The sequence below is a fragment of the Camellia sinensis genome, chromosome 7, assembly GCF_055761805.1.
Source record: "Camellia sinensis isolate YWXY chromosome 7, ASM5576180v1, whole genome shotgun sequence".
In the NCBI taxonomy this organism is placed as follows: Eukaryota; Viridiplantae; Streptophyta; class Magnoliopsida; order Ericales; family Theaceae; genus Camellia; species Camellia sinensis.
This window is the reverse complement of record NC_138967.1, coordinates 137,115,718-137,140,490: the sequence shown is the minus strand read 5'-3', so window position 1 is coordinate 137,140,490 and position 24,773 is coordinate 137,115,718. Positions and strand designations below refer to the sequence as shown.

At 37.8% G+C, this 24,773-nt stretch overlaps 1 protein-coding gene across 1 annotated transcript; it reads left to right on the top strand.

Moving 5' to 3' along the window:
* The first annotated feature begins 1,435 nt into the window (after nt 1-1,435).
* On the top strand, nt 1,436-2,349 carry LOC114293911 (uncharacterized). Its single transcript, XM_082881137.1, has 2 exons — nt 1,436-1,652; nt 2,114-2,349. Exons 1-2 carry the CDS (start codon nt 1,436-1,438, stop codon nt 2,347-2,349), a joined length of 453 nt encoding a protein of 150 aa, XP_082737263.1.
* The last annotated feature ends 22,424 nt before the right edge of the window (nt 2,350-24,773 follow it).

Sequence of the window (24,773 nt, the reverse complement as noted above, 5' to 3'; positions counted from 1 at the left end):
TGAAAATTATTTTTGGAAAATTTTAATGAAGTTGATTTTTAAAATTTCACTTTTTGTGACACAGATCATTATTTGGACCAAAAAGGAAAATTTTCAGTACTCACAACTTTAATTACATAATTTCAACACAAGTACACCCTTAAACTCTCAGGTTAAATCAAAGTTGCTTTTACATCATAACACTTGAAAAGAAAAGTCAAAGCAATAAACTAGGGGCACAGATAAATTAGGTGATAGTCCTATGCCTCATGTCCGCACTCTTTGACGTCTTTGTTGCCAAGGATGGCCCAACCTGTGTCTCATTCTCAAGCCAAGCCAAATACTCGTTAGAAAGAGCACAATTGAAGCTGGTAGTAGGGGCCAAAAGCTCTCTCATCCTCCAAGTAGTGAAGTATCAAGCCAAGTGCGAAGCACAAACTGGAACTGTAGCTAGATATTTCACCCCCTCATCTGGACAGGTCTGATCACTCCCAAACTGGCGTCTGAACTAGAATGAGAAGTAGAAAATACAGTGTGTGAGGCCAATGAACTGTATACCTGGCTAGTGGGATATGCTGTAGCTTATCTCAGACAAGTTAAGCTAGGGGCATCGCCAAGTGATATCATTCGCCAATCTGCTGCACATCCATTTGCACCACAACCCCTCTATGGGAAGTTCACTAGTTGCGACCAAAATAAATAGGATCTGGCCAAATACTTGGGGCAAGGGTCCACGACCTTCAGCTTATCTATTAACCACACCTGCGAAGGGATAAAAATAAAAGAGATTAAAGAATAGAGAGATGTGTGTTGAGAGAAAAAGAAAGGAAAGGGTTTTGAGAGAAAATAGAGAGTGAATGCCAAAGTGATGTGAGAAATCATAATAAGAAAGGGTGGGAAACAATACTTGAAGAAGTAGTGGACTCCCCGCAAACTGAGAAGTCTCTCGCCAATGGAAAGAAACCAAATCCATTATGGTTTCAGCCAGTGCCAGGCCTATACAGCTTCAGCCCTTTTTGAGGCGTTGAGCCACTTCAATTAGTCGGATGCTGACTCTGCTACCACTAGGGGCAAGAAGATAATAGGTGAGTAAGCATATGTAGAGAGCATGTTGGCAATAACCTCGCCAAAGAAGATCACGCCTATTCCCAATGTCGGAGAAACGGCGAAACAGGCCATGAATGTCTGACTCTCCATCATAAGCTGAAGATTTAGCCTCCTTGAAAGAGAGGCCGCACATTTGTTGAAGAGCCCGTGCATGGCTAAAAAGGAGTTGAGGCATAATTTTCTCATCACGTTGGGACTCCATTAACGCTTAAAACTCTTCGAAAGTAGGACACATCTCTTTTGAAACTAGATTTAGAACCACGGGAGTCCGAACTATAGGGCTATCGTATCCAATGAGACTAAACCCTCTGAGGAGTGCAAAAAACCAGCTCCAGTATGTTACCGTGCAATGGGTGCTTGTTTTTGGTGTGGCAGAACAGGCCACATGATGAAAGATTATTTGATTGGGTTCGAAAATACCAACCATCTCGTGGCAAATTCAGGCAGATACGCTTTTGCACCAAGAACAAATATAAGAGCCAGCACTGCGAAAGAAGCCGTAAAGCAAGGTCGTGTATTCGCATTTGTATCTGGTGATGTCCTGAACACCGAAACTATGGTATCAGGTATACTCTTTACTTGTGCTCAAAATGCCTATGTATTGATAGATTCTGGTTCTATGCATTCCTTCGTATCACATGCTTTCTCACGGAAGTTGACTAGACCATTAGAATCTATGAATTATTTGTTATATATATCTACACTTTCTGGGGGTTCTATGGTGTGCGCCTATGTGTATCCTACATATGACAACATGATTGGGGATATGTTATTATATGTCGATTTCCTGCCATTGGACATTGCCCATTTTATTGTATCTTGGGTATGGATTGGTTGACGAAGTATTATGCTACTATTGACTGTGTAAATAAATCAGTTGTGTTTCGATCACCTAATTTACCCGAATTTTTGGTTACTGGGAATGGGATAGTTCCTTCCCCATATTTAATCTCTACAATGAAAGCTAATAAACTATTGAGAAATGGGTGTCGGGGTTATTTGTGTTGTGTATTAACTGTGCCTACAGCTAACACTAATGTAGAGAAAATCCCTTTAGTCAATAAATTTTTCGATGTGTTCCCAAATGAACTGCCCGGTGATTTGATTGATAGACAAATTGAGTTTACCATTGAGGTACTTCCTGGAACACAACCTATTTCCAAAACCCCATATAGAATGTCAATTTCTGAACTGAAAGAGTTGAAAGTCCAACTTCAAGAACTATTAGACAAGAAGTTTATCCGAACGAGCACTTCACTTTAGGGTGCTCCAGTTTTGTTTGTTAAGGAGAAAGATGGAACCTTGAGATTGTGCATAGATTATCGAGAATTGAATAAAGTGACTATGAAAAACAAATATCCACTGTCCCGAATAGTTGATTTGTTTGACCAACTTCAGGGAGCCCAAGTCTTTACTAAGATTGACCTTAAATCTTATTATCATCAGTTAAAAGTCAAGGCAGAAGACATAGAAAAAACTACTTTTCGGACTAGATATGGGCACTATGAATTTTTGGTAATGTCATTTGGGGTAACTAATGCACCTGCAGTATTCATGGACTTAATGAATAGGATTTTCAAACCGTATCTGGATGAATTTGTTTTTGTAGTTATTGATGATATTTTGATATATTCTAAAAGTAGGGAAGAGCGTGAAAATCATTTAAGACTTGTGCTACGAACTCTGAGGGAAAATAAACTATATGCAAAGCTTGTCAAATGTAAATTTTGGTTGGACAGCATAACTTTTCTGGGGCATGTAATCAATAAAGATGGCATATCTGCCGACCCGCAGAAAATTGAAGCTATTGTAGATTGGCCTAGACTAACCACTGTGATTGAAGTTAGAAGTTTTCTGGGACTTTCTGGTTACTATCGTAGATTTGTGAAAGACTTCTCAAAACTTGCTTTACCATTAACCCAGTTAACATAGAAAAATGCACCATTTGACTGGAATGATCAAAGGGAATTAGCTTTTCAAGAATTAAAGACTAGACTGGTGATTGCTCAAATTCTGATTACCTAATGGTATGGATGGGTTCCAAATTTACAATGACGCTTCATACAAAGGCTTGGGGTGTGTATTAATTCAGAATAGGAAAGTAATTGCATATGCTTCACAATAACTCTGTCCACATGAGAAGAACTATCCAACTCATGACTTTGAACTTGCAGCTGTGGTTTTTGCATTGAAAATCTGGTACCATTATTTGTATGGAGTGACCTGTGAAGTATACACGGACCACAAGAGTCTGAAATATTTCTTCACTCAAAAGGAACTGAACATAAGACAAAGAAGATGGCTCAAATTGATTAAAGATTATGACTTACAGATTCTGTATCATTCTGGGAAAGCTAATACCATTGCAGATGCTTTGAGCAGAAAATCTATTGGGAATTTGGCGTGTGTGCTGACCAGACAAAAAGAGTTGTTATGTGACTTAGAAAGAAATGAAATTGAAATTGCGTTGCGTGAACAAGGTAGAATTCTAGCTCCCATTTCTACTTAGCCATCCATAATTGTGGAAGTTAAAGAGAAACAGCTAGAAGATGAATTCTTGAAAAAGATTGATGATGAGGTTGATTCAAAACCAAGGCCAGGATTTGTGTATGAAAGTAATGTATTGAAATTTCAGGGTAGACTTTGTGTATCGTATTGTTTAGAATTGAGGAAACGCATTATGACCAAAACTTACAATTCTAAATTTGCTATGCATCTAGGGAATACAAAAATGTACAAAGATTTGAAATAGAATTTTTGGGGGCCTGGAATGAAGAAGAGTATTGCTGACTATATAGCCAAATGTTTGCATTGCCAACAAGTGAAAACCCAACATTAACGACCCGCTAGACTGCTACAGCCACTCCCAATATCGGAATGGAAATGAGAGCATATTATGATGGACTTCATTGTTGGATTGCCTCGCTCCTCTCGAGGTATGGATTCTATTTGGGTCATTGTTGATCGTTTAACTAAGTCTACTCATTTTCTGTCTGTGAAAACTTTTTATAATGCAGACAAATTGGCTAACATATATGTGAATGAGATTGTGAGTGTCACGACCCCAAACTGTCCCTAGTAGTTTGGTGCCGTGATGGCTAGTAATCTGGGATTACCAAAGGCCAATCTTCAAAATCCACACACAATCAGAGTATAATTATTTATGGGGCTCACAAGTGCGGAAACAATAATTTAAAAATACAAGTGATTCATAAGAGCAGTGCGTAAGTTACGTGGAATGACATACAACTTTACATAATATTACAACTTGAATACAAATACAATAAAGTACAAAATACATTTTACATCTTGATCAAAAGGCTTCTCCAGCCGACATGTGTACATTACAAGTATTATAAGCCGAGAAGCATAATTTTCAAGACTGCCAACGTGAATACAAGTTAAGCCGACATAACAAAAACCCCAAAACAAGCTTGCGAGTCACACCTAGGCGTCACCGCCTTCCTGCTCATCACCTACATATATATAGAGAGGGTGAGCTTGGATACTCAGTGAATGGTATAAGAAATAAAGGGGTTTGCATGATTGGTATTCAAGATCTTTATCAACAATACTTAACATAATTAGTGCAAGTCAAGGGATGAACCAAGTCCATCTTCTAAATCTGTCAAGTTTCAAAGGATGCTTACTAGCATCATTATAATACAAGTGATGACATCTCGGCAAACAAAACCCACGCGGTGAACCATCAATGGCAAACAAGATAAGACAAGGGAGATATCTCAATTCAATGGTGTCATTGCATTATAGTCCCCGGACACTAAGGACTTGTGCTACTAATGCTTAGAGTCCCCTAGCACGTACGGACTTCCAAACTTTGTGCTACAAGTGCTTATAGTCCCTTAGCACGTACGGACTTCCAAACTTTGTGCTACAAGTGCTTATAGTCCCTTAGCACGTACGGACTTCCAAGAATGTCATCAAAACAAGATATGTATATATTTTCCAATTAGGAATAACCATTCATGCTTACAAATACTTTCCAAAACGAAGCAAAACAAGACTTTATCAAAGCATGATAACATAGCTTTATTAAAAATACCACTCAATTAGTTCTTCAAGCGTCGGGGTCAAGGAAAGTCCAAACCCTACAAACACATGGCAAAGTCTATTGAATGCACTTTCAAACAAGTTTCACATGCATGCAGATGATCTCGGGAAAACATGCAGGGCAACTACCAGGTCTAGGCCGAGGTTCCACATCCCCTGGCCGAGGTGTGGCTCGATGGCCACATTCAAAGGAATGAAGTCGGGAAAATCTGGGTTTCCCTTTTCTGAAGAACATGATGGACATGAAGAACAAGAACACGAGGGAGATGAATGCAAAGATCGTGATTTGCTATTACAAAGATCTGGGATTTCATGCTTTGAGTTCAAAAACATGTACCTGGGTACCCATATTCAAGGATCTAGTGAGAACAAACACAAAAACATGAAACTTAATGCAAATTTTCAGATCAAACAAGACCTTTCTTTCAAGAACACATGAACGCCATTTTTTCTTTCTAAAACCAATTTTAAATCGATGCATGACATGCAAGACGGTTTCGATCATGCAATGTAGCTAGATGATCAATAAGAATGACAAGAGTAAATCAAGAATCTAACCTCAATACGCGAATCTAATGGTTTGATCTCTAGGAATCAAGCTCGAAAACCCACTCTCTTACTCTAAACTTCTTCTTCTTCCTCTAGAGCTTCTCTCTCCTCACAAACAAAGACATATAGCAAAATGATACATTTCTAGATCTGCTGGTTGACTTAATCCTCTACAGAGGCACGTGGCAATGGCTGGTTGGTGCTACACAGAAAGGTAGCTGAGTGACAAGACAAAACCATGACAAAGTGTGTTCAACAAGCAAGACGGCATGGGCACTCTGGCGAGTAAGGATCTCGGCTAATAACAAGACATCGGCAAGTAGGGAATAATGACCTCGGCTAGGAAGGTTAACACTTGACTAAGCTGTGCCACACCTTGGCTTAGATGTGCCACACCTCGGTCTAGGTCATACCTCTCCAGGACAAGATCACTTAAGTGCAAAGGTAACATCTCGGCCTAGATGATTCACACCTCGGCCTTGGTGATGAACACCTCGGCCTAGATAATGACATCTCGACCAATATGTCAGGGCGAAGGTGGAGGTCAAACAAAGTGGTTCCAAGGTAATCCTAGACGGAAAACGACCTCGGCTAAACTCACACCAAGCAAGGTACAAAACATGCTGAAACACTTAAACAAACAAGGACAAGACTCGAAATGCAAGTTTACAAGACAAGATCACATGAATGCATATAAGTATGGTTAGGATAGCGTGAGGGTTATTACATCCTACCCCCCTTAAAGAAGTTTGATCCCCAAACTTGAGTTACCTTGGTTCGAGAATAACTCTGTGTATCGGACTTTCATTTCCTCTTCCATTTCCCACGTAGCATCCTTGCCGTAATGCTCTTTCCATTCAATCTTCACCATCGGTATTACCTTATTTCTCAATCGCCTCACTTGTCTATCGATGATGTGTATCGGCTCTTCTTCATAGCTTAGGCCTTCATCAACCACAATCCTGAAATGATCGATCACGTGTAGTGGGTCCCGTATATACTTCCTCAACAACGAGATATGAAACACATTATGAACTTGACTTAATCTCGGTGGTAAAGCAAGCCTGTAGGCAACCGGGTTAACTTTCTCAAGAATTTCAAATGGTCCAATATAACGGGGTGCCAATTTACCCCTTTTTCCAAATCTTGAGACTCCTTTCATCGACGAGGTTTTCAGGAACACATGATCCCCTACTTCGAATTCTAAGCAAGCCTGCGCTGACTTAGTTAACCTGTCGATTATAACCCAAACCGAATCCATTCCTTTTTGTGTCTTCGGTAACCCAGTCACGAAGTCCATGGTGATGTCTTCCCATTTCCACTCAGGAATCGGTAAAGGTTGGAGAAGTCCTGCTGGTCTCTGATGTTCTGCTTTTACTTGTTGACAATACAAACACCGAGACACGAACTCGGCTATCTCCCTTTTCATATTCGGCCACCAAAAGGTCTGCTTCACATCTTGGTACATCTTGGTGTTCCCTGGATGAACTGCAAATCTAGATCCATGAGAGTCTTGCAAAATCCTTTTTTTCAATTCTGGGACATTGGCCACGCACAATCTTCCTTCAAACTTAAGTACTCCATTCTCAAGGGTGTAACCCAACTTCAGCTTGGTGGTAATCTCGTCGGCTACTTTCTTTAGGAATCCATCCTCCATTTGCCTTGTCTTTACTTCCCCAATAGTAGTCGGCTCCATTGAAATCACGGCTAGACATGCCAAACTTCCCACTGACTTTCTACTCAACGCGTCAGCTACCGAGTTTGCTTTACCTGGGTGATACTGAATCTGCATGTCGTAATCTTTCAATAATTCAAGCCATCTCCTCTGCCTCAAATTCAGTTCCTTTTGGGTGAATAAATACTTCAAACTCTTGTGATCCGTAAAAACTTAGCAAGAGGCTCCATACAGGTAGTGGCACCAAATCTTCAAAGCAAATACCACGGCTGCTAGCTCAAGATCATGGGTTGGATAGTTCTTTTCATGAAGTTTCAACTGATGGGATGCATATGCTATGACTCTGCCCCCTCACATTAACACACAACCCAAACCCTTATGTAAAGCATCACTGAAAATATGAAATTCCTCATTACCTGACGGAAGTACAAGAACTGGTGCCGTAACTAACCTTGTCTTCAACTCTTGAAAGGCTGATTCTGTATCATCGGTCCATTCATATGCTGTTCCTTTCTTAGTTAGTTGTGTCAATGGTACTGCTATCCTTGAGAAGTCCTTCACAAACTTCCTATAATAACCTACCAAGCCCAGAAAACTACGAACCTCGGACACGTTGGTCGGCGTCGGCCAATTCACAATGGCCTTAATCTTACTCGGATCAACTGATATACCCTCTTCATTAATCACATGCCCTAAAAATGAGATGCTGGAAAGCCAAAACTCGCACTTAGTCAACTTGGCGTACAGCTTCTTATCTCTCAAAATTTGCAAGGCAAGTCTCAGATGATTCTCGTGCTCAATTGTACTCTTGGAATAGATCAATATGTCGTCAATAAAAACAACTACGAACTCATCTAGGTACGGCTTAAAGACTCTGTTCATCAAGTCCATGAACGCTGCAGGAGCATTGGTCACTCCGAAGGGCATTACCAAAAATTCGTAGTGGTCATACCTTGTCCGAAAAGCAGTCTTCTCAATGTCCTCGGCTTTAACCTTCAACTGGTGGTAGCCCGACCTAAGGTCAATCTTGGAAAAGACTCGCGCCCCTTGTAATTGATCAAGCAGATCGTCAATCCTAGGTAATGGGTACTTGTTATTGATGGTTACCTTATTAAGTTCTTTATAATCAATGCAAAGGCGAAGTGTGCCATCCTTTTTCTTAACAAATAAAACGGGTGCTCCCCACGGTGAAGTGCTCGGCCTAATGAATCCCTTATTCAACAATTCCTGTAATTGTAGTTTCAGTTCTCTAAGTTTAGCAGGGGCCATCCTATAGGGTGTTTTGGAGATAGGTTACGTTCCCGACACGAGGTCCACAGTAAACTCTATTTCTCTATCGACTAAGTGGCCAGGCAGCTCATTTGGAAAAACGTCTGGAAATTCCTTGACAACTGGTATGTCGGCTAACCCAACACTTCCATTCAGATCACTTAGTATACTGCACAAATAGCCCTGACACCCCTTTTAGATCAACTTATAGGCTTTCATGGATGAGATTAAGTAGGGTGGGGGTACTACTCCTTTACCCTGGAAAAAGACCTTGGTTTTGTTTGGGGTCTTCAATGTAACGTTTTTAGTAACACAATTAATGGATGCATGATGCGCTACTAACCAATCCATTCCCAATATTACATCGAAGTGAGTCATGCTCAATGGCATCAAATCAGCTAATAATTCTACATCCCCAATCACCACAACACATGCCCTATATATGGATGCAATAATTATAGTTCCCCTAGATGGAGTAGATACATATAGCATATAATCAAGGGGTTCTAACGGTCTGTTCAACTTCTCGGCAAACTTAACAGATACAAAAGAATGTGTAGAGCCTGAATCAATCAAGACGTATGCAACTTGAGAGCAAATTGAGAGTGTACCTGACACTACCGCTTCAGCATTCTGGGTGTCTCCTGGCACTAAAGCAAAAACTCTGCCCTGTCTCATCTGTGTCCTTCCGACGTTGCTTCCCTGTGCAGAGCCCGAGGTGCTCCCATTTTTCTTACCATCATTAGCTCTTGCCTTTGGACAGTCCTTCACGCGGTGGCCTATCTTGCCACATTCAAAGCAGGCTCCTCTCGCCCAGCGACAAACCCCTAGATGCGGCTTCTCACAACTCGCACACGTCGGCTTAGCATTTCCATCCCGATCTGAGTTTCTGGAACTGCCCACATTCGCCTTCTTCTTGGCATTAAACGACTTCCGACGACCTTCATAGTTCTGTCTCTTCCTCTAACTCTCTCCTGAACTTTGATATCGGTTTAAGTTAGCTTCCGCCAAGATGGCCTTGTCTAACACCTCGGCGTAAGTCGGCATGTTGAGCATGTTGACCCGATCCTGGATTGGTCCACGTAGTCCACTTTCAAACTTCCTGGCTTTCCTATACTCATCACTGACCATATGGGGCACGTATCTTGCCAATTCGGTGAAGGCACGGTCGTACTTTGCTACTGTTCTGTTGGCTTGTGTCAGAGTCTGGAACTCTGTGGTCTTGCGATCTTAAACGCTAAGCGGAAAGTGCTTGTTGTAGAACAATTTTAAAAATCTGGCCCAGGTTAAACCAGGATTAGCCTCCCGGATCATCATCCACCACCTTCGAGCGTCGTCGTCTAATGTGAATGCTGCTAGTGTCACATTATGAGTGTCGGTGTTAGGAAAGATCTCGAACAGCTTTTCCATTTCCAAAACCCATGCCTCGGCCTTCATCGGCTCTATGCCCCCCACGAATCTTGGTGGGTTCATCTTCTTGAACTCTTTAATCAAAGTCATCATCCCTTCTCCATACAAGGCTGGCTGTGGAGGCACTTGGGGCACTGGAAGAGGTGGAGCTGCATGTCGGCCATCCGTCTGTCCGGCCGGGGTAGATGTAGCACTTGCATTCTGTTGCCTCATCTGCCTTAACTCACGGGTTAAACCTTCAACTAGTCTTTCTAGTCTGTCTAATCTATCCTCTGATTGATCTCGGCCCACTGATGGTCTACCTCTCCTCATGATGCTATGAGTAGGCAAAATGCAACCTTAAAACAAACTGAACCAAGAACCATGTATGCAAATAAAAAATGGCTATGTCAAGACGATGCACACCTTGTCAAGTAACAAGCAATATGATGCAATCCTAAGATCATTCTAAGGGACATCCTATGCTCTTTAGGACTCAAAGTGTGTGAATAACGTACTATAAGAAACTTGTGCTCTGATACCAATCTGTCACGACCCCAAACCGCCCCTAGTAGTTTGGTGCCGTGATGGCTAGTAATCTGGGATTACCGAAGGCCAATCTTCAAAATCCACACACAATCAGAGTATAATTATATATGGGGCTCACAAGTGCGGAAGCAATAATTTAAAAATACAAGTGATCCATAAGAGCAGTGCATAAGTTACGTGGAATGGCATACAACTTTACATAATATTACAACTTGAATACAAATACAATAAAGTACAAAATACATTTTACATCTTGATCAAAAGGCTTCTCCAGCCGACATGTGTACATTACAAGTATTATAAGCCGAGAAGCATAATTTTCAAGACTGCCAACGTGAATACAAGTTAAGCCAACATAACAAAAACCCCAAAACAAGCTTGCGAGTCACACCTAGGCGTCACCGCCTTCCTACTCATCACCTACATATATATAGAGAGGGTGAGCTTGGATACTCAGTGAATGGTATAAGAAATAAAGGGGTTTGCATGACTGGTATTCAAGATCTTTATCAACAATACTTAACATAATTAGTGCAAGTCAAGGGATGAACCAAGTCCATCTTCCAAATCTGTCAAGTTTCAAAGGATGCTTACTAGCATCATTATAATACAAGTGATGACATCTCGGCAAACAAAACCCACGCGGTGAACCGTCAGTGGCAAACAAGACAAGACAAGGCAAGACAAGGGAGATATCTCAATTCAATGGTGTCGTTGCATTATAGTCCCCGGACACTAAGGACTTGTGCTACTAATGCTTAGAGTCCCCTAGCACGTATGGACTTCCAAACTTTGTGCTACAAGTGCTTATAGTCCCTTAGCACGTACAGACTTCCAAACTTTGTGCTACAAGTGCTTATAGTCCCTTAGCACGTACGGACTTCCAAGAATGTCATCAAAACAAGATATGTATATATTTTTCAATTAGGAATAACCATTCATGCTTACAAATACTTTCCAAAACGAAGCAAAACAAGACTTTATCAAAGCATGATAACATAGCTTTATTAAAAATACCACTCACTTAGTTCTTCAAGCGTCGGGGTCAAGGCAAGTCCAAACCCCACAAACACATGGCAAAGTCTGTTGAATGCACTTGCAAACAAGTTTCACATGCATGCAGATGATCTCAGTAAAACATGCAGGGCAACTACCAGGTCTAGGTCGAGGTTCCACATCCTCTGGCCGAGGTGTGGCCTCGATGGCCACATTCAAAGGAATGAAGTCGGGAAAATCTGGGTTTTCCTTTTCTGAAGAACATGATGGACATGAAGAACAAGAACACGAGGGAGATGAATGCAAAGATCGTGATTTGCTATTACAAAGATCTAGGATTTCACGCTTTGAGTTCAAAAACATGGACCTGGGTACCCATATTCAAGGATCTAGTGAGAACAAACACAAAAACATAAAACTTAATGCAAACTTTCAGATCAAACAAGACCTTTCTTTCAAGAACACATGAACGCCATTTTCTTTTTCTAAAACCAATTTTAAATCGATGCATGACATGCAAGACGGTTTCGATCATGCAATGTAGCTAGATGATCAATAAGAATGACAAGAGTAAATCAAGAATCTAACCTCAATACGCGAATCTAATGGTTTGATCTCTAGGAATCAAGCTCGAAAACCCACTCTCTCACTCTAAACTTCTTCTTCTTTCTCTAGAGCTTCTCTCTCCTCACAAACAAAGACATATAGCAAAATGATACATTTATAGATCTGCTGGTTGACTTAATCCTCTATAGAGGCACCTGGCAGCGGCTGGTTGGTGCTACACAGAAAGGTGGCTAAGTGACAAGACAAAACCATGACAAAGTGTATTCAACAAGTAAGACGGCATGGGCACTCTGGCGAGTAAGGATCTCGGCTAATAACAAGACATCGGCAAGTAGGGAATAATGACCTCAGCTAGGAAGGTTAACACTTGACTAAGCTGTGCCACACCTTGGCCTAGATGTGCCACACCTCGGTCTAGGTCATACCTCTCCAGGACAAGATCACTTAGGTGCAAAGGTAACATCTCGGCCTAGATGATTCACACCTCGGCCTTGGTGATGAACACCTCGGCCTAGATAATGACATCTTGGCCAATATGTCAGGGCGAAGGTGGAGGTCAAACAAAGTGGTTCCAAGGTAATCCTAGACGGAAAACGACCTCGGCTAAACTCACACCAAGCAAGGTACAAAACATGCTGAAACACTTAAACGAACAAAGACAAGACTCGAAATGCAGGTTTACAAGACAAGATCACATGCATGCATATAAGTATGGTTAGGATAGCGTGAGGGTTATTATAGTGAGATTACACGAAATACCAGTATCTATTGTGTTTGATAGAGATTCAAAATTTATTTTTTGATTTTGACAGAGTTTGCAACAGGCTTTGGGGATTGAATTGAGGTTAAGCAGTGGACACCATCCACAGACGGACAACCAATCAAAAGAACGATATAGACCTCAGAAGATATGCTCAGAATGTGTGTACTGGATTTCCAAGGGAATTAGAAAACTTATTTGCCTCTGGCCGAGTTTGTGTACAACAACAGCCATCACTCAAGTATTGGGATGGCTCTTTATGAAGTCCTGTATGGTAGGAAGTATCGATCTCTAATTTGTTAGGTCAAGGTGGGAGATAGACCATTATTAGGACTGGAACTTGTGCAAGAGACGATTGGGAAAGTGAAACTGATTCAGCAACGTTTGAAAACCACTCAGAGTTGTCAAAAGAGTTATGCAGATGTCCGGAGAAGAGACAAGGTATATGAAGTCGGTGACCGTGTGTTCATTAAAGTGACTCTAATGAAAGGCCAAACACGGTTTGGAATTAAAGACAAGTTGGCACCACGATATATAGAACCGTATAAGATCATAGAGAAAATCAATCCAGTGATGTATCAAGTGGCTTTACCTCCGGTTAGGGAGTACATACACAATGTCTTCCATGTTTCGATGCTTTGGGATTATTTACGGAATCTGTTACATGTGATTAAATTGACACATGTGCTTTTAAAATATGATTTTACTAATGAAGAACGGCCAATACAAATTGTTAACCGCCAGATTAAAAGATTGAGAAACTAGGAAATCCCATTGGTGAAAGTTAATTGGCAAAATCATGGAGGGACGTACGCAACGTGGGAAACCGAAGAGAACATGATGAAGAGATACCCTGATTTGTTCTCTCTAGGCTTGACATTCTTTTAAAATAAAGGTAATTCAAGTTTGGAGGATCAAACTCTTTAAAAGAGGGAGACTGTAACAACCCTAACCTATGATTAGCTAATAAACCTTACTTAAGAAGGCTTAATCGATAATTAAGATGAAATTTTGAGTTAATTGCATGTGCTATGTGTTAATTGTCTTTATATCTGTACATGGTAGGATATATGTTTGACTTTCTGTTCCGCTATGCGAATTGAAGGCCTTAATGGCATCCGATCACGAAATTGATTAGGTTAACATGTAATTTGGAATTTTTAGAAATTTATGGTAGGTTTAATTGAAATTCGATTTAGAATCAAATAATTAGAATAAATTGATTAGAATTAACTAGGCCTAATCAGGCTCAATTGGATTAACATAACCAAGCCTATATACGGCTTAAGTGGCTTCTAGCTTCTCCTATACTTGATCCTCATTGAGACATCAAAACGTGAGAGAGAGAGAGAGAGAGAGAGAGAGAGAGAGAGAGAGAGAGAGAGAGAGAGAGAGACCAAAGGAAGAGATTGAATTTAAAGATATAAAGGGAGAATTGTTATAGAGTGCTAGAAGAATTGAAGGTTTGGCTTATAGGAGCTCAAGAATTTGTTGATTAGAATCAATTGAAGACCTTAGGTGAGTAGTTGACTCCTAATCTTTGTATCTAAATCATTAATAAAGGGAATTTAAGGACACTTTGTGATCCAGTATAAGAATTGAGCTAGAATTGATGAATTTAAGCTATACCATGCATGCATGCTCATTTCATCATGTTTTAAAGTTGTTTTTAAATAATTCTCACATGCATGTGATTATCTTAGCTTTGTTTTGAGAATTCATCACATTCCATGTCATTTTACTTTTTTTGAACATGTTTGGGAATGTTGAAGTCCATATCAATTCATGCATGTTGTGGTTTCAAAGTTTCAAGTTTGATTTTGAACAAGTGGCATGTTTTTGGACATTAATTTTGCGAAATGATCCTTAATTCTTGATGCGTCATAAGTTTACAAGTGTTTTCTCAAGTTTTGGGGCCAAATGATGTGTTTTGAAGCTTTGAATTTGAGTTTTGCATCTTGTACAGCAATCTGAAAATTCCATAATTTTACATCATCACTCAAGTGACCACAACTGCGCTCGAGCGACCACCCTCTATTTTGAACCTTGGCTCGAGTGACCAAAAGTTAGCTCGAGTGTAAAATTCAAGCTTCCAGCACTTTGCAGAGTTGGGAGTTTGCTCGAGCGACAGAACCTATAGTCGAGTGATCGCTCTTATTTTTTTGGCCTTGGCTCGAGCGACCAGAAGTTACGTTTGAGCGTAAAATGAGATCTTTTAGAAGTTTTGCAGACCAAGGGGTCTGCTCGAGTGACCAAAGTTGCACTCGAGCAAACTGCCCTATTTTTGAAAATTTTACAAAGTGTTTTCAAGTGCATTTTGGCATCCTCATTGCATCCTAGGCATTCTTAAGCCATAATGCTATAATAATGAGGATAAAGATTAGAAACACACCAAGGAAGAAAAGTAATAAGTTAAGCACCAACAGAGCGTGTGTTTCATTGTGTATCTATTTCATATTTGTGTAGGTCACGCGCCATAGTCCATCTGAACTGTCTGATCCGTTTGTTTTCCGTTTAGAGCTATTTGTGAGTAATAACTTTGTAAAGCTATGTTCAACTTTAAGTATTTTCTGAATGATATGATATGATTTGTTTTCTGAAATGTTATCTGATGATTAGATGAATGATTGTCTCGTTTCTGAAATATATCATGGCATCCTTAGAACATCCGTATCAGCCTCAATAAATTTTGAGTCAAATTATAACTCAAAATCCACTTTCGCTATATTAGCTAATCACCTTTTTAGTACTACTCACTGTATCAAACTCTCGATTCTAACTCGATCTTATTAAAATATTAATTTCTTATTATATTTGTTATTCTTTCTTTTTTTATTAAATTAATAAGGTGCCACCCAAACAATTCTTAAAAAATGAAAAAAAATGAAAAAATTGCCGTTGACTGGTTAGGCTAATTTTGGGCATCTTTCTTCTTTTGCTACAGGCACTCACAAGACATCCGGTAGGATATCTAGGTGGACATCTGAGTGGACAACCAGTTTAAAGATTTTGGCTCAGTTTTGCTCTAGAAAATATAATAAAAAATCATGTAGCCAATGAACAGTGGCTCAACAAAGTTGTTGAGGTACTGTAGCAAATTTAACAAAAAGTTAATTTAGAAAAAATTTGTTGAGACTGATGGAGGAACAATTTTATAATTTACTAGCTATATTTTACCTTTTTGTTATTTTGCCTTCTCTGATACGGATGCTCTTAGCATCATGTGATAAATTATATGTTACTTGGTACCAAGGTTGGTTAGGCATAACTATTTAATTGCTTTGCATGCGTCCGTTTATGGGTCATCAGAAAGTCTCATGTATTCATGAGCCATCGGATTTATTATTGCTAATGGATGTACCTAGGACTGTAAATGAACTGAATTGTTCATGAATAAGCTCGGCTTGGCTCATTAAGGGCTCAACTAGGCTTGGTTTGTTTAGTAAACGAGCCGAACACGAGCTCGCATAAGCTCGGCTCGTTTATCTTTATTTAAATTATATAATAAATATATTATTTATATATTAAATAAATATATAAATAATAAGCATCAGTATAATCATAATAACTGTATTGTATCTTATGATTTGGAAGATCTCGAAGTAGGAAAGGGAGACCCCATTCATCAAAGGATACAATGTTATGAATGTAAAGGGAATGGTAAATGATTTTACTGGCATTAACTCTATCATAAATGGGTTTAATGACTATGGATTTGTGATGGAATAGAATATCTTTATAAAAAGTAATTGACTTGTCTGGATGGGAGGGAATGAAATGCCAATCAATAGGGAAATATGAGTTTACTAAATCAAGGACATTGTGAATGTTTTTATGGACTGGTTCTTTATAATAAAAAAAAAGGTTAAATGACTGTTTAAGAACATAGTTTGTTCTTAGGGTAGATCTGACTGGATAATTAGATGCCATAGGAGTAATTGACTGACATGCTGTGATACCCCTGTTCCGTAATATGTTAATTGGTTCTTAATATGAGTATGATTATGTGTTTAATATGATTTTGTGTGCCATTATGTGAAAATATATGGTTTTGAATTTCTATCTGTTCACCATAGGAATGTCTGTTTGATTATCTGCTTTGGGAATCAAATTGAAGGCCTTATCGGCCACCGAAACTGAAATTGGTCGCGCCATTGTGATTGGCATAATTTTTAGAGCCTACGGTGAAATTTAATTGAAAAATTGATTCAGACCAGATTAAGTTGATTAAATTGGCGAATTAGTGCCAATTATTTCTTATTATTAAATTGTGGCTAGTGGGAATTTATGTAAAAGGGCATTATACACTCAACTTCCTCTTTTTATCTTCATTGGGCTGATCAACTCTCTAGAAAGAGAGAAGGTCAGCTGTTAGAGAGAGAAAGGGAGAGACTTGTGCAATTTTTGGCTCAAGCTTGGGGATTTGAAGATTTAACTCAAGAATTGAATAGAGCTTGGGTGTTTGAAGCTCCTAGATGAGTGAATTTGTGTATATTAAGTTGTGATTTTGTGAATTTAAATTGGGATAATGGTCAAGAACATGAATTTGATTGAGCATGATGTAATTGAATTGGTTTTGTTGAATTGAGGGCCAATATGTGCATGCATGTAAGAAATTGTTTTGAATTTGCATGTTTGAGCTTGAAATACATGATCCATGTAGAGTTTTGGTTAAAGCTCATGTTATGATCACCATTTGTACCATCTAAATTGAGAATGATGGAAATACATCACATGCATGTGCAATTTATGAGGATAGGAGCTTTGAATACATGAATGTGTTATGATGAAAATGAGTTTGGTGTAATTTGAGCTATGCATGGGATTATTTTGTGAAATTGAGCTCCATTATGTTGTAATTTAGTGTTTATACCATGTTAGTACATGAATATGTGAAGTTTGAGCTGAGATTATGAGTTTGGAACCTTTGGAGGTCGTTTTGAGCTCAAGAACACATTCTGGAAAACCCAGAAATTTGATGTCCGCTCGAGCGGGGAAACCGCCGCTCGAGCGTGAATTTCGTGCTCCCAGTATTTTCTGCAGACCATGATGTCCGCTCGAGCGGGGAAGTCCACGATCGAGCGGGGAGCTATGTAGGATGAACTTCCACTCGAGCGCCAGAATGCACGATCGAGCATAAAACTGACACAACTAGTACTTTTGCAGGCCTCATGAGTCCGCTCGAGCGGGGAAGTTCACGCTCGAGCGAGGACCCTGTTTTCTGAAATTTTGTTTATGCATTCTGAGTTTCGTTCTCCGTCCTCATTCACTTCTAAGTACTCTTAGGCATGCATTGAGCATTGTAATTGAGTTAAAGAGATAAGAATAAAGCCTAAAGAGGAAAATGTGAATTTAAGAACGGATTGAATTGTTGGTGACCCTTTTGTGTTCATGGACTGTGTAGGGTTGAGCCCCAGGGCAAATCATCCAACCGATCACTGTGAGTAATATCGATATTTGGAAGCTTGTCATTTGTCCAATTGCTTATTTTCTTATAAGCCTTATGCCTCATGATTTGCTAGTTTGAATTGTGGACAAATGTCTGACATGAATGAATGAGCCAGAGGCCATTTTGACAAGAATGAATGAATGGGCCAAAGGCCGTTTTGACATGAATGGATGGGCCGAAGGCCGTTTTGACATGAATGGATGGGCCGAAGGCCGTTTTGACATGAATGGATGGACCAAAGGCCGTTTTGACATGAATGGATGGGCCAGAGGCCGTTCTGACATAAATGAGTGGGCCAGAGGCCGTTTTGACAGGAATGAAAGATAAATGGGTCAAAGGCCAGTATGTTTGAAACCACAGTCACTTGACCTAAATTGTGTATATATAATAATTAGAAAAATGAATTGGGCCCAAGGCCATTCGGAGTATGTTGTTCTACATATCATTTGTATCTTCTTATTTGATATTATTCATTGGGCTATCGCTCACGTTCATTCATGTGTTTGTACGTGAGTCAAGAGAGGTCCAGACCCAGCCCCAGCCCCAGTGAAGTCTGTGTGGAACAACCGAGTTTTGGAGAGTCAACCCTAGTGTCTCACGCACGAGACTCGTCTTCGCCTTTCTACTATGCTATGTTAATTTTGTCATGTTGGCGAGGACTTTGCATATGTCTGTGTATAGTTTTCATGGGTTGACTTAATTTTTGGATGATCCTGTTTGTATAGAACTTATGCCACTGTATTTCTGTTGTGAGTTATTAATGTATATATGTTTGGTTGTTTGGATGTGCCATGTAAGCACAGCTCTATGGACAAAGTTTTGAACTGCTTCCGTTTGGCCCCCTTGAACTCTATTAAAATACGTTTGGTTTGGTTTGAGGCCGTAGGTGATCTCATGATTACTGGCCGGTTATGTCCTTAACCCACGGGGGCGGGTTCGGGTCATGACACATGCAAAGGGGTCTGAAGCTAGAGCTGAAGTGTAACTAGGTTTATGAATATTACCAAGAATTTGATATCAGTTGACTAGATTAATAGGAAGTGCAACAATAGGTTGACTGGTTGGTACAATGGCAAGAGGTTTTGTAGAAGGTTTGTGACTTGACATCTGTAATGGAAGAGACATAAATATATTAGCATCCACTGAGGATATCTAACCTATCAATATGAAAATTGAGTAAATTAGTGTAATGGGCAATTGAATTGTGGTGATTTCTAATTTGATGAAATCGAAGGTAAGGATCTTGGTTAATGGTTTTTGTGTAGGTTATTTTAAAGGCATAATGACGAATAATTTTGTGATATCGAGTGACTTGTAACTTGTGTATAGAACAATAAGGAGTAGGCATGAGGCACTATCCCCTTATAAAAATTCTCAAGCAAGGAAATCAGGGATAGAATTTTGACTACTAGGAATGTATTCAATATCAAAATCAAAGATACTTAAAATAGATTGTCAATGAGCAAAAATATTCTTACTAGTAATATTTTGAACATCTTTTTCTAAAACATATTTAGCACTTTTACAATCAACACTTAATAAGAATTTTTGATTTAAAATATCATCTTAAAATTTACTAATACATAATACAATAGATAAAATTTCTTTTTTAACAGTGCTATAATTTTTCTGTGTTTTGTTCCAAACACCAGAATGGAAACGAACAATCTGTTCAGAAGACTTGGGAGTGACCTTCTGAAGAAGAATGCCACCATAACCAATATCAAAGACATCAGTTTGAATAATTTTGAATGAATGTTCAGTAGGAATGCCAAGGCAAGGTAAAATTTTGACATATTTTTTGACTTGATGAACAATAGCAGTATGACTGGAAGACCATGGAGGAGGGTTATCATTCAACCGATCAAAAAGAGGTTGACAAGTTTTCCTAAGGTCTTTATAGAATTTAGCAATATAATTAAGAGAACCTAAAAAATGTTATAACTGAGTTTTGTCTAAGATTTCATCAGGAAACTTAGAAGCAAATTCAATAGATTGATTTATGGAAAGAATAGTACTTTGGTAAATATCACATCCTAAAAATCTGACTTTGGTTTGAAATAACTTAATCTTAGGTGCAGAAATGACTAAGCCATTATATTTAATAATGTGGAAGAATGATTGGAAATGTTTCCAATGTTCGTCAATGGATTTGGAGAAAATTACGATATCATATATGTAAACAATGGAAAAATGACTGAAGGGATTAAATATTTCATTCATGATATTTTGAAATTCGCTAGGTGCATTTTTCAAGCCAAAAGGCATTACATTCTATTCATAATGACCAAAAGGTGTAGTAAAAGCAGTTTTGTAACGGTCATTATAGTGAATTTGGATTTGCCAAAATCCATTTTTAAGGTCAAATTTACTAAAGATGACGGCTTGACTAAGTTTTTTAATTATATCTTTTTATTGGGGATTGGATATCTGATCCATTCTAAAACTTTATTTAATGGTTTATAATTGATAACTAATCATGGAACGCCACGTTCAAGTTCAGCATTTTTATTAACGTAAAAAGAAGGACAAGACCAAGGTGACTTACTTTTACTAATAATAATATTTTTTAATAATTCATTAATTTTTTTTTACACATTTCTACTAATTCATTGTTCATTTGAATTGGTTTGGATTTAGTGGGGATTAGTCTTTCATTAAAATTTTTAATATAAGGGCGTGTGACTACATGTTTTTTTCTATGCCAGAAAGCACTAGGTAAAGTAGAACAGACTATAATTTCTAAATGTTTTTTAAATTGTTCAAGTTTAGAAACAATAATTGGATTAGTTAATTGAGTTTTAATTCATTTGTATTTTACTTCTTCTTTGGGAAACTTGAGTTGTTTTGTTAATCTTTTCGGAATCGTTCTAAAGTAGTTGTTAAACTAATAATTGGCTTATCCTGATGAGGTTTTTTTTATCTTTATTAATTAATAGAGATTTTAGTTTATTGGTGTATTTTCTTTTTAATTCAGGATTGTTTAGCTTACTAATGAGTTCAATTAATGAATCTTCTTCTTGTTGGGATTTACTAAGGACATTGACCTGTTTACAACAAGTATCATTACATTCGTATTCAATTTGATCATCATCAGTATTATCACTAGGAGAATAATAATTAGAAGTGTCACTGGGAAGGTTAGGATTACTAATTTCACTAGATGAAGGACTAAATAAGAGAGGAGATTCATTGTGTAATTTGAATATTTCAAATATTTGATGTTGATTGTCTTCAGTGATTTGTAATTGATTAAGTTTATCTTTTAGTTTTTCTTTAAGTTTGCATTTATTAGAATAATGACCCCTTTTTACCACTATTATAGCAAGTAACATCTTGTGTAGATTTTGACTTCTTAAATGGTTTAGTTTTTTTGTGATATTTCTGTTTAGGTTTAGTATAATATTTATCAGATGATTTAAAGGGTGAATATTTTTGACAATATTTTTTATATGGTTTTAGGGAAAATCTAATTTTCTTATGTTTGCGACGCAACGGTGCTACAGGAGGTAGACCATATTGCTCACAGAAATTACTTAATTCATATTTAGTTTTATGTTTATCTCTAGCAACTTTTTGACTGAGTTTCATATCGATACACATTTTAATCCTTCTTTTTGGATGGTACTAATTATATCACCCTAGGTTAAATTATCATATTCTATGATACTGGTAGGTAGACTAAGAACATCTTGGATTTTATGGGCAAAAAAATTGGGTAAACCATTAATGAGTTTTTCTTTCCAAAAGGATTTGGTACAATCATCTCGAAGCATGACTCGGGAAGACACATTTTTATATCATCTAAAATCACTTAATGTGGGATAGGTTAAATTACTAAGTTGATCATAGATTCGAGAATGAATATTAGTAGGTATTCCTATAAAGTATTTGATTATGGTAAATATTAAAGTATTAATTCCATCAGGTTTACTTGTACCTATGTCTTCATCAAAAATAGGGAATTCATTTTCATCTAATTGGACTGCATGTTGGATAGTTTCGCGCATATCAGGTGTGAGGTATTTGTCCCACCATGATTTAAGCATACCAGTAAAACCAGATGTAAGTAAAGAGACTATCTCAGGCTGGGCATAATCAGGGTAATTACTTAGATAGCTGTTTGCTACCATGGACATATGATTTAATTTTTGAAGAATTTAATTTCTCTAAGGCCATTTATGTTCCATTCATATAATTTTTTAGTAGAAATAGAAAATTGATTACTAATAATGGTTTCTTCAAATTGAAGATCTGGAGGAGTAGGTTTAGTCTATCAATTTTTGGTAAGAGTAGTAGGATTGACTTTTGGGTGTACGATTCTATTTAGATTAGTAGTTTGAAATTGTTGTTCTAAATGATGAATCTCATCATTAGTACATGACTTTGAATCACTATTATTAATAGTTAATGGTAGTTATTGTGTTAATACAGTAATTTCTTTGTCTGTGGAAGGGGTAGATAACTTAGTAAATAATTGTTCAATGGCTTCAACGGTGTTAGTATCCTGAGTGACTAAATTTAATCTATTCCTAGTGCTAGGAAGATTAATAAGAGGTTTTTCTAAAGTTTTACTTGTTAAAGTATGATTAGTGGAATAATCATCAAAAGTTGTTTCAATTTTGTCTAATTGTTTACTAATAGTTTTTAAACATTGATTTGTATAATTATTTTGTTCAATTACTTTCTTAATTTCAGATTCATCACCAGGGAGTTTAAAAGAAAAAGCATGGAGGATTGATCCTTTATGTTCAATGAGGATTGTCCCTAAAGGAGGATGATTAGAAGAAATTGTAGTATTAGGGGAGGTTTTCCATTTAGTCTTTGCAATAGTGTTTATTTTTTGATAATAATTTTCAAGTTATCAAAGAAATTGATTTCTATACCACTCATAAATTTATACCATTTCTTGGTTATTTTAGATTGTTGTTGGGCATTATATTGAGTCCTATAGGTTTGTCGGTTAAATTTATTATCTTTGGATTTAAATTCATCATATATTTTATTGAAATTGGATGTAAAAGGTTTATTAATAGTCAATAATTGTGGGTTGACAGGAGGAACTACTTCAAAATCCATTTGAGTGGGTGACTCTTGAGATGTGGTTTCTTCCTCGTGAAGATGTGTTTATGTTGAATAAACAGGTTTATTAATTTGAGATATAGAGGAATTATCTATGCCTTTGAACTTACTATTAGTAGTGTGTGAAGGTTGATCAATGTGAAGTTTTCTATCTTTTCGAGTAAAGAAAGGGGTACTAAAAGGAAAAGCGTAGACGATTGATCCTTTATGTTCAATGACGATTGTCTATAAAGGAGGATGATTAGAAGAAATTGTAGTATTAGGGGAGGTTTTCCATTTAGTCTTTGTAATAGTGTTTATTTTTTGATAATAATTTTGAAGTTATCAAAGAAAATGATTTCTGTATGTATTTCACTCATAAATTTATACCATTTCTTGGTTATTTTAGATTGTTGCTGGGCATTATATTGAGTCCTATAGGTTTGTCGGTTAAATTTATTATCTTTGGATTTAAATTCATCATATAGTTTATTGAAATTGGGTGTAAAAGGTTTATTAATAGTCAATAATTGTGGGTTGACAGGAAGAACTACTTCAAAATCCATTTGAGTGGGTGACTCTTGAGATGTGATTTTTTCCTCATGAAGATGTGTTTGTGTTGAATAAACAGGTTTACTAATTTGAGATGTAGAGGAATTATCTATGCCTTTGAACTTACTATTAGTAGTGTGTGAAGGTTGATCAATGCGAAGTTTCCTATCTTTTCGAGTAAAGAAAAGGGGTACTAAAACTTTCATCTTCAACAGTAGGGATACTGGAGGCACTTGTAGCTCGACTTTTTTGTGCCTCCTTTCGAAAGTTCAAAATAAGCCCTACAGTTCGGACTCTCGCGGTTCTAAATCTGATCTCACAAGTGCAATGTGAAATAGATAAACACCAAAGAGTACAAATTCGGTAAATCTTTTGGAAAATCAATTTTCAATCAAATTGCAAAAAATGGACTGTTTTGCCAGATACAGAGTCGCCACCTAAATATTTTATTTGGAAAAATTTAGGAAATTCATGACTCGTGCAAAGGCCACGTGTCCGTCATCACCAAGATTATCTCGGCTCGGGAACTTAGGTACGAGAGGGAAAGGTCATGAATTAAGCACTCCCACTCGCCCAATCAAAGATCGGCCTCTACTAATCATGATATGAATTTTATGTACATTATATGCTCTTGTTCCGATTATTAGACTAGCATTACTATGTGATGCGCACACACACACAAGTATAGACTAACTTGCAAGAATAGGAACATTTTGATTCATGTTTGTTTTGAAATATGTTCCACTTGAAAAAGTGATCGCATATAAACATTGCTCAAATTATTCCAATTCAAGCAACAA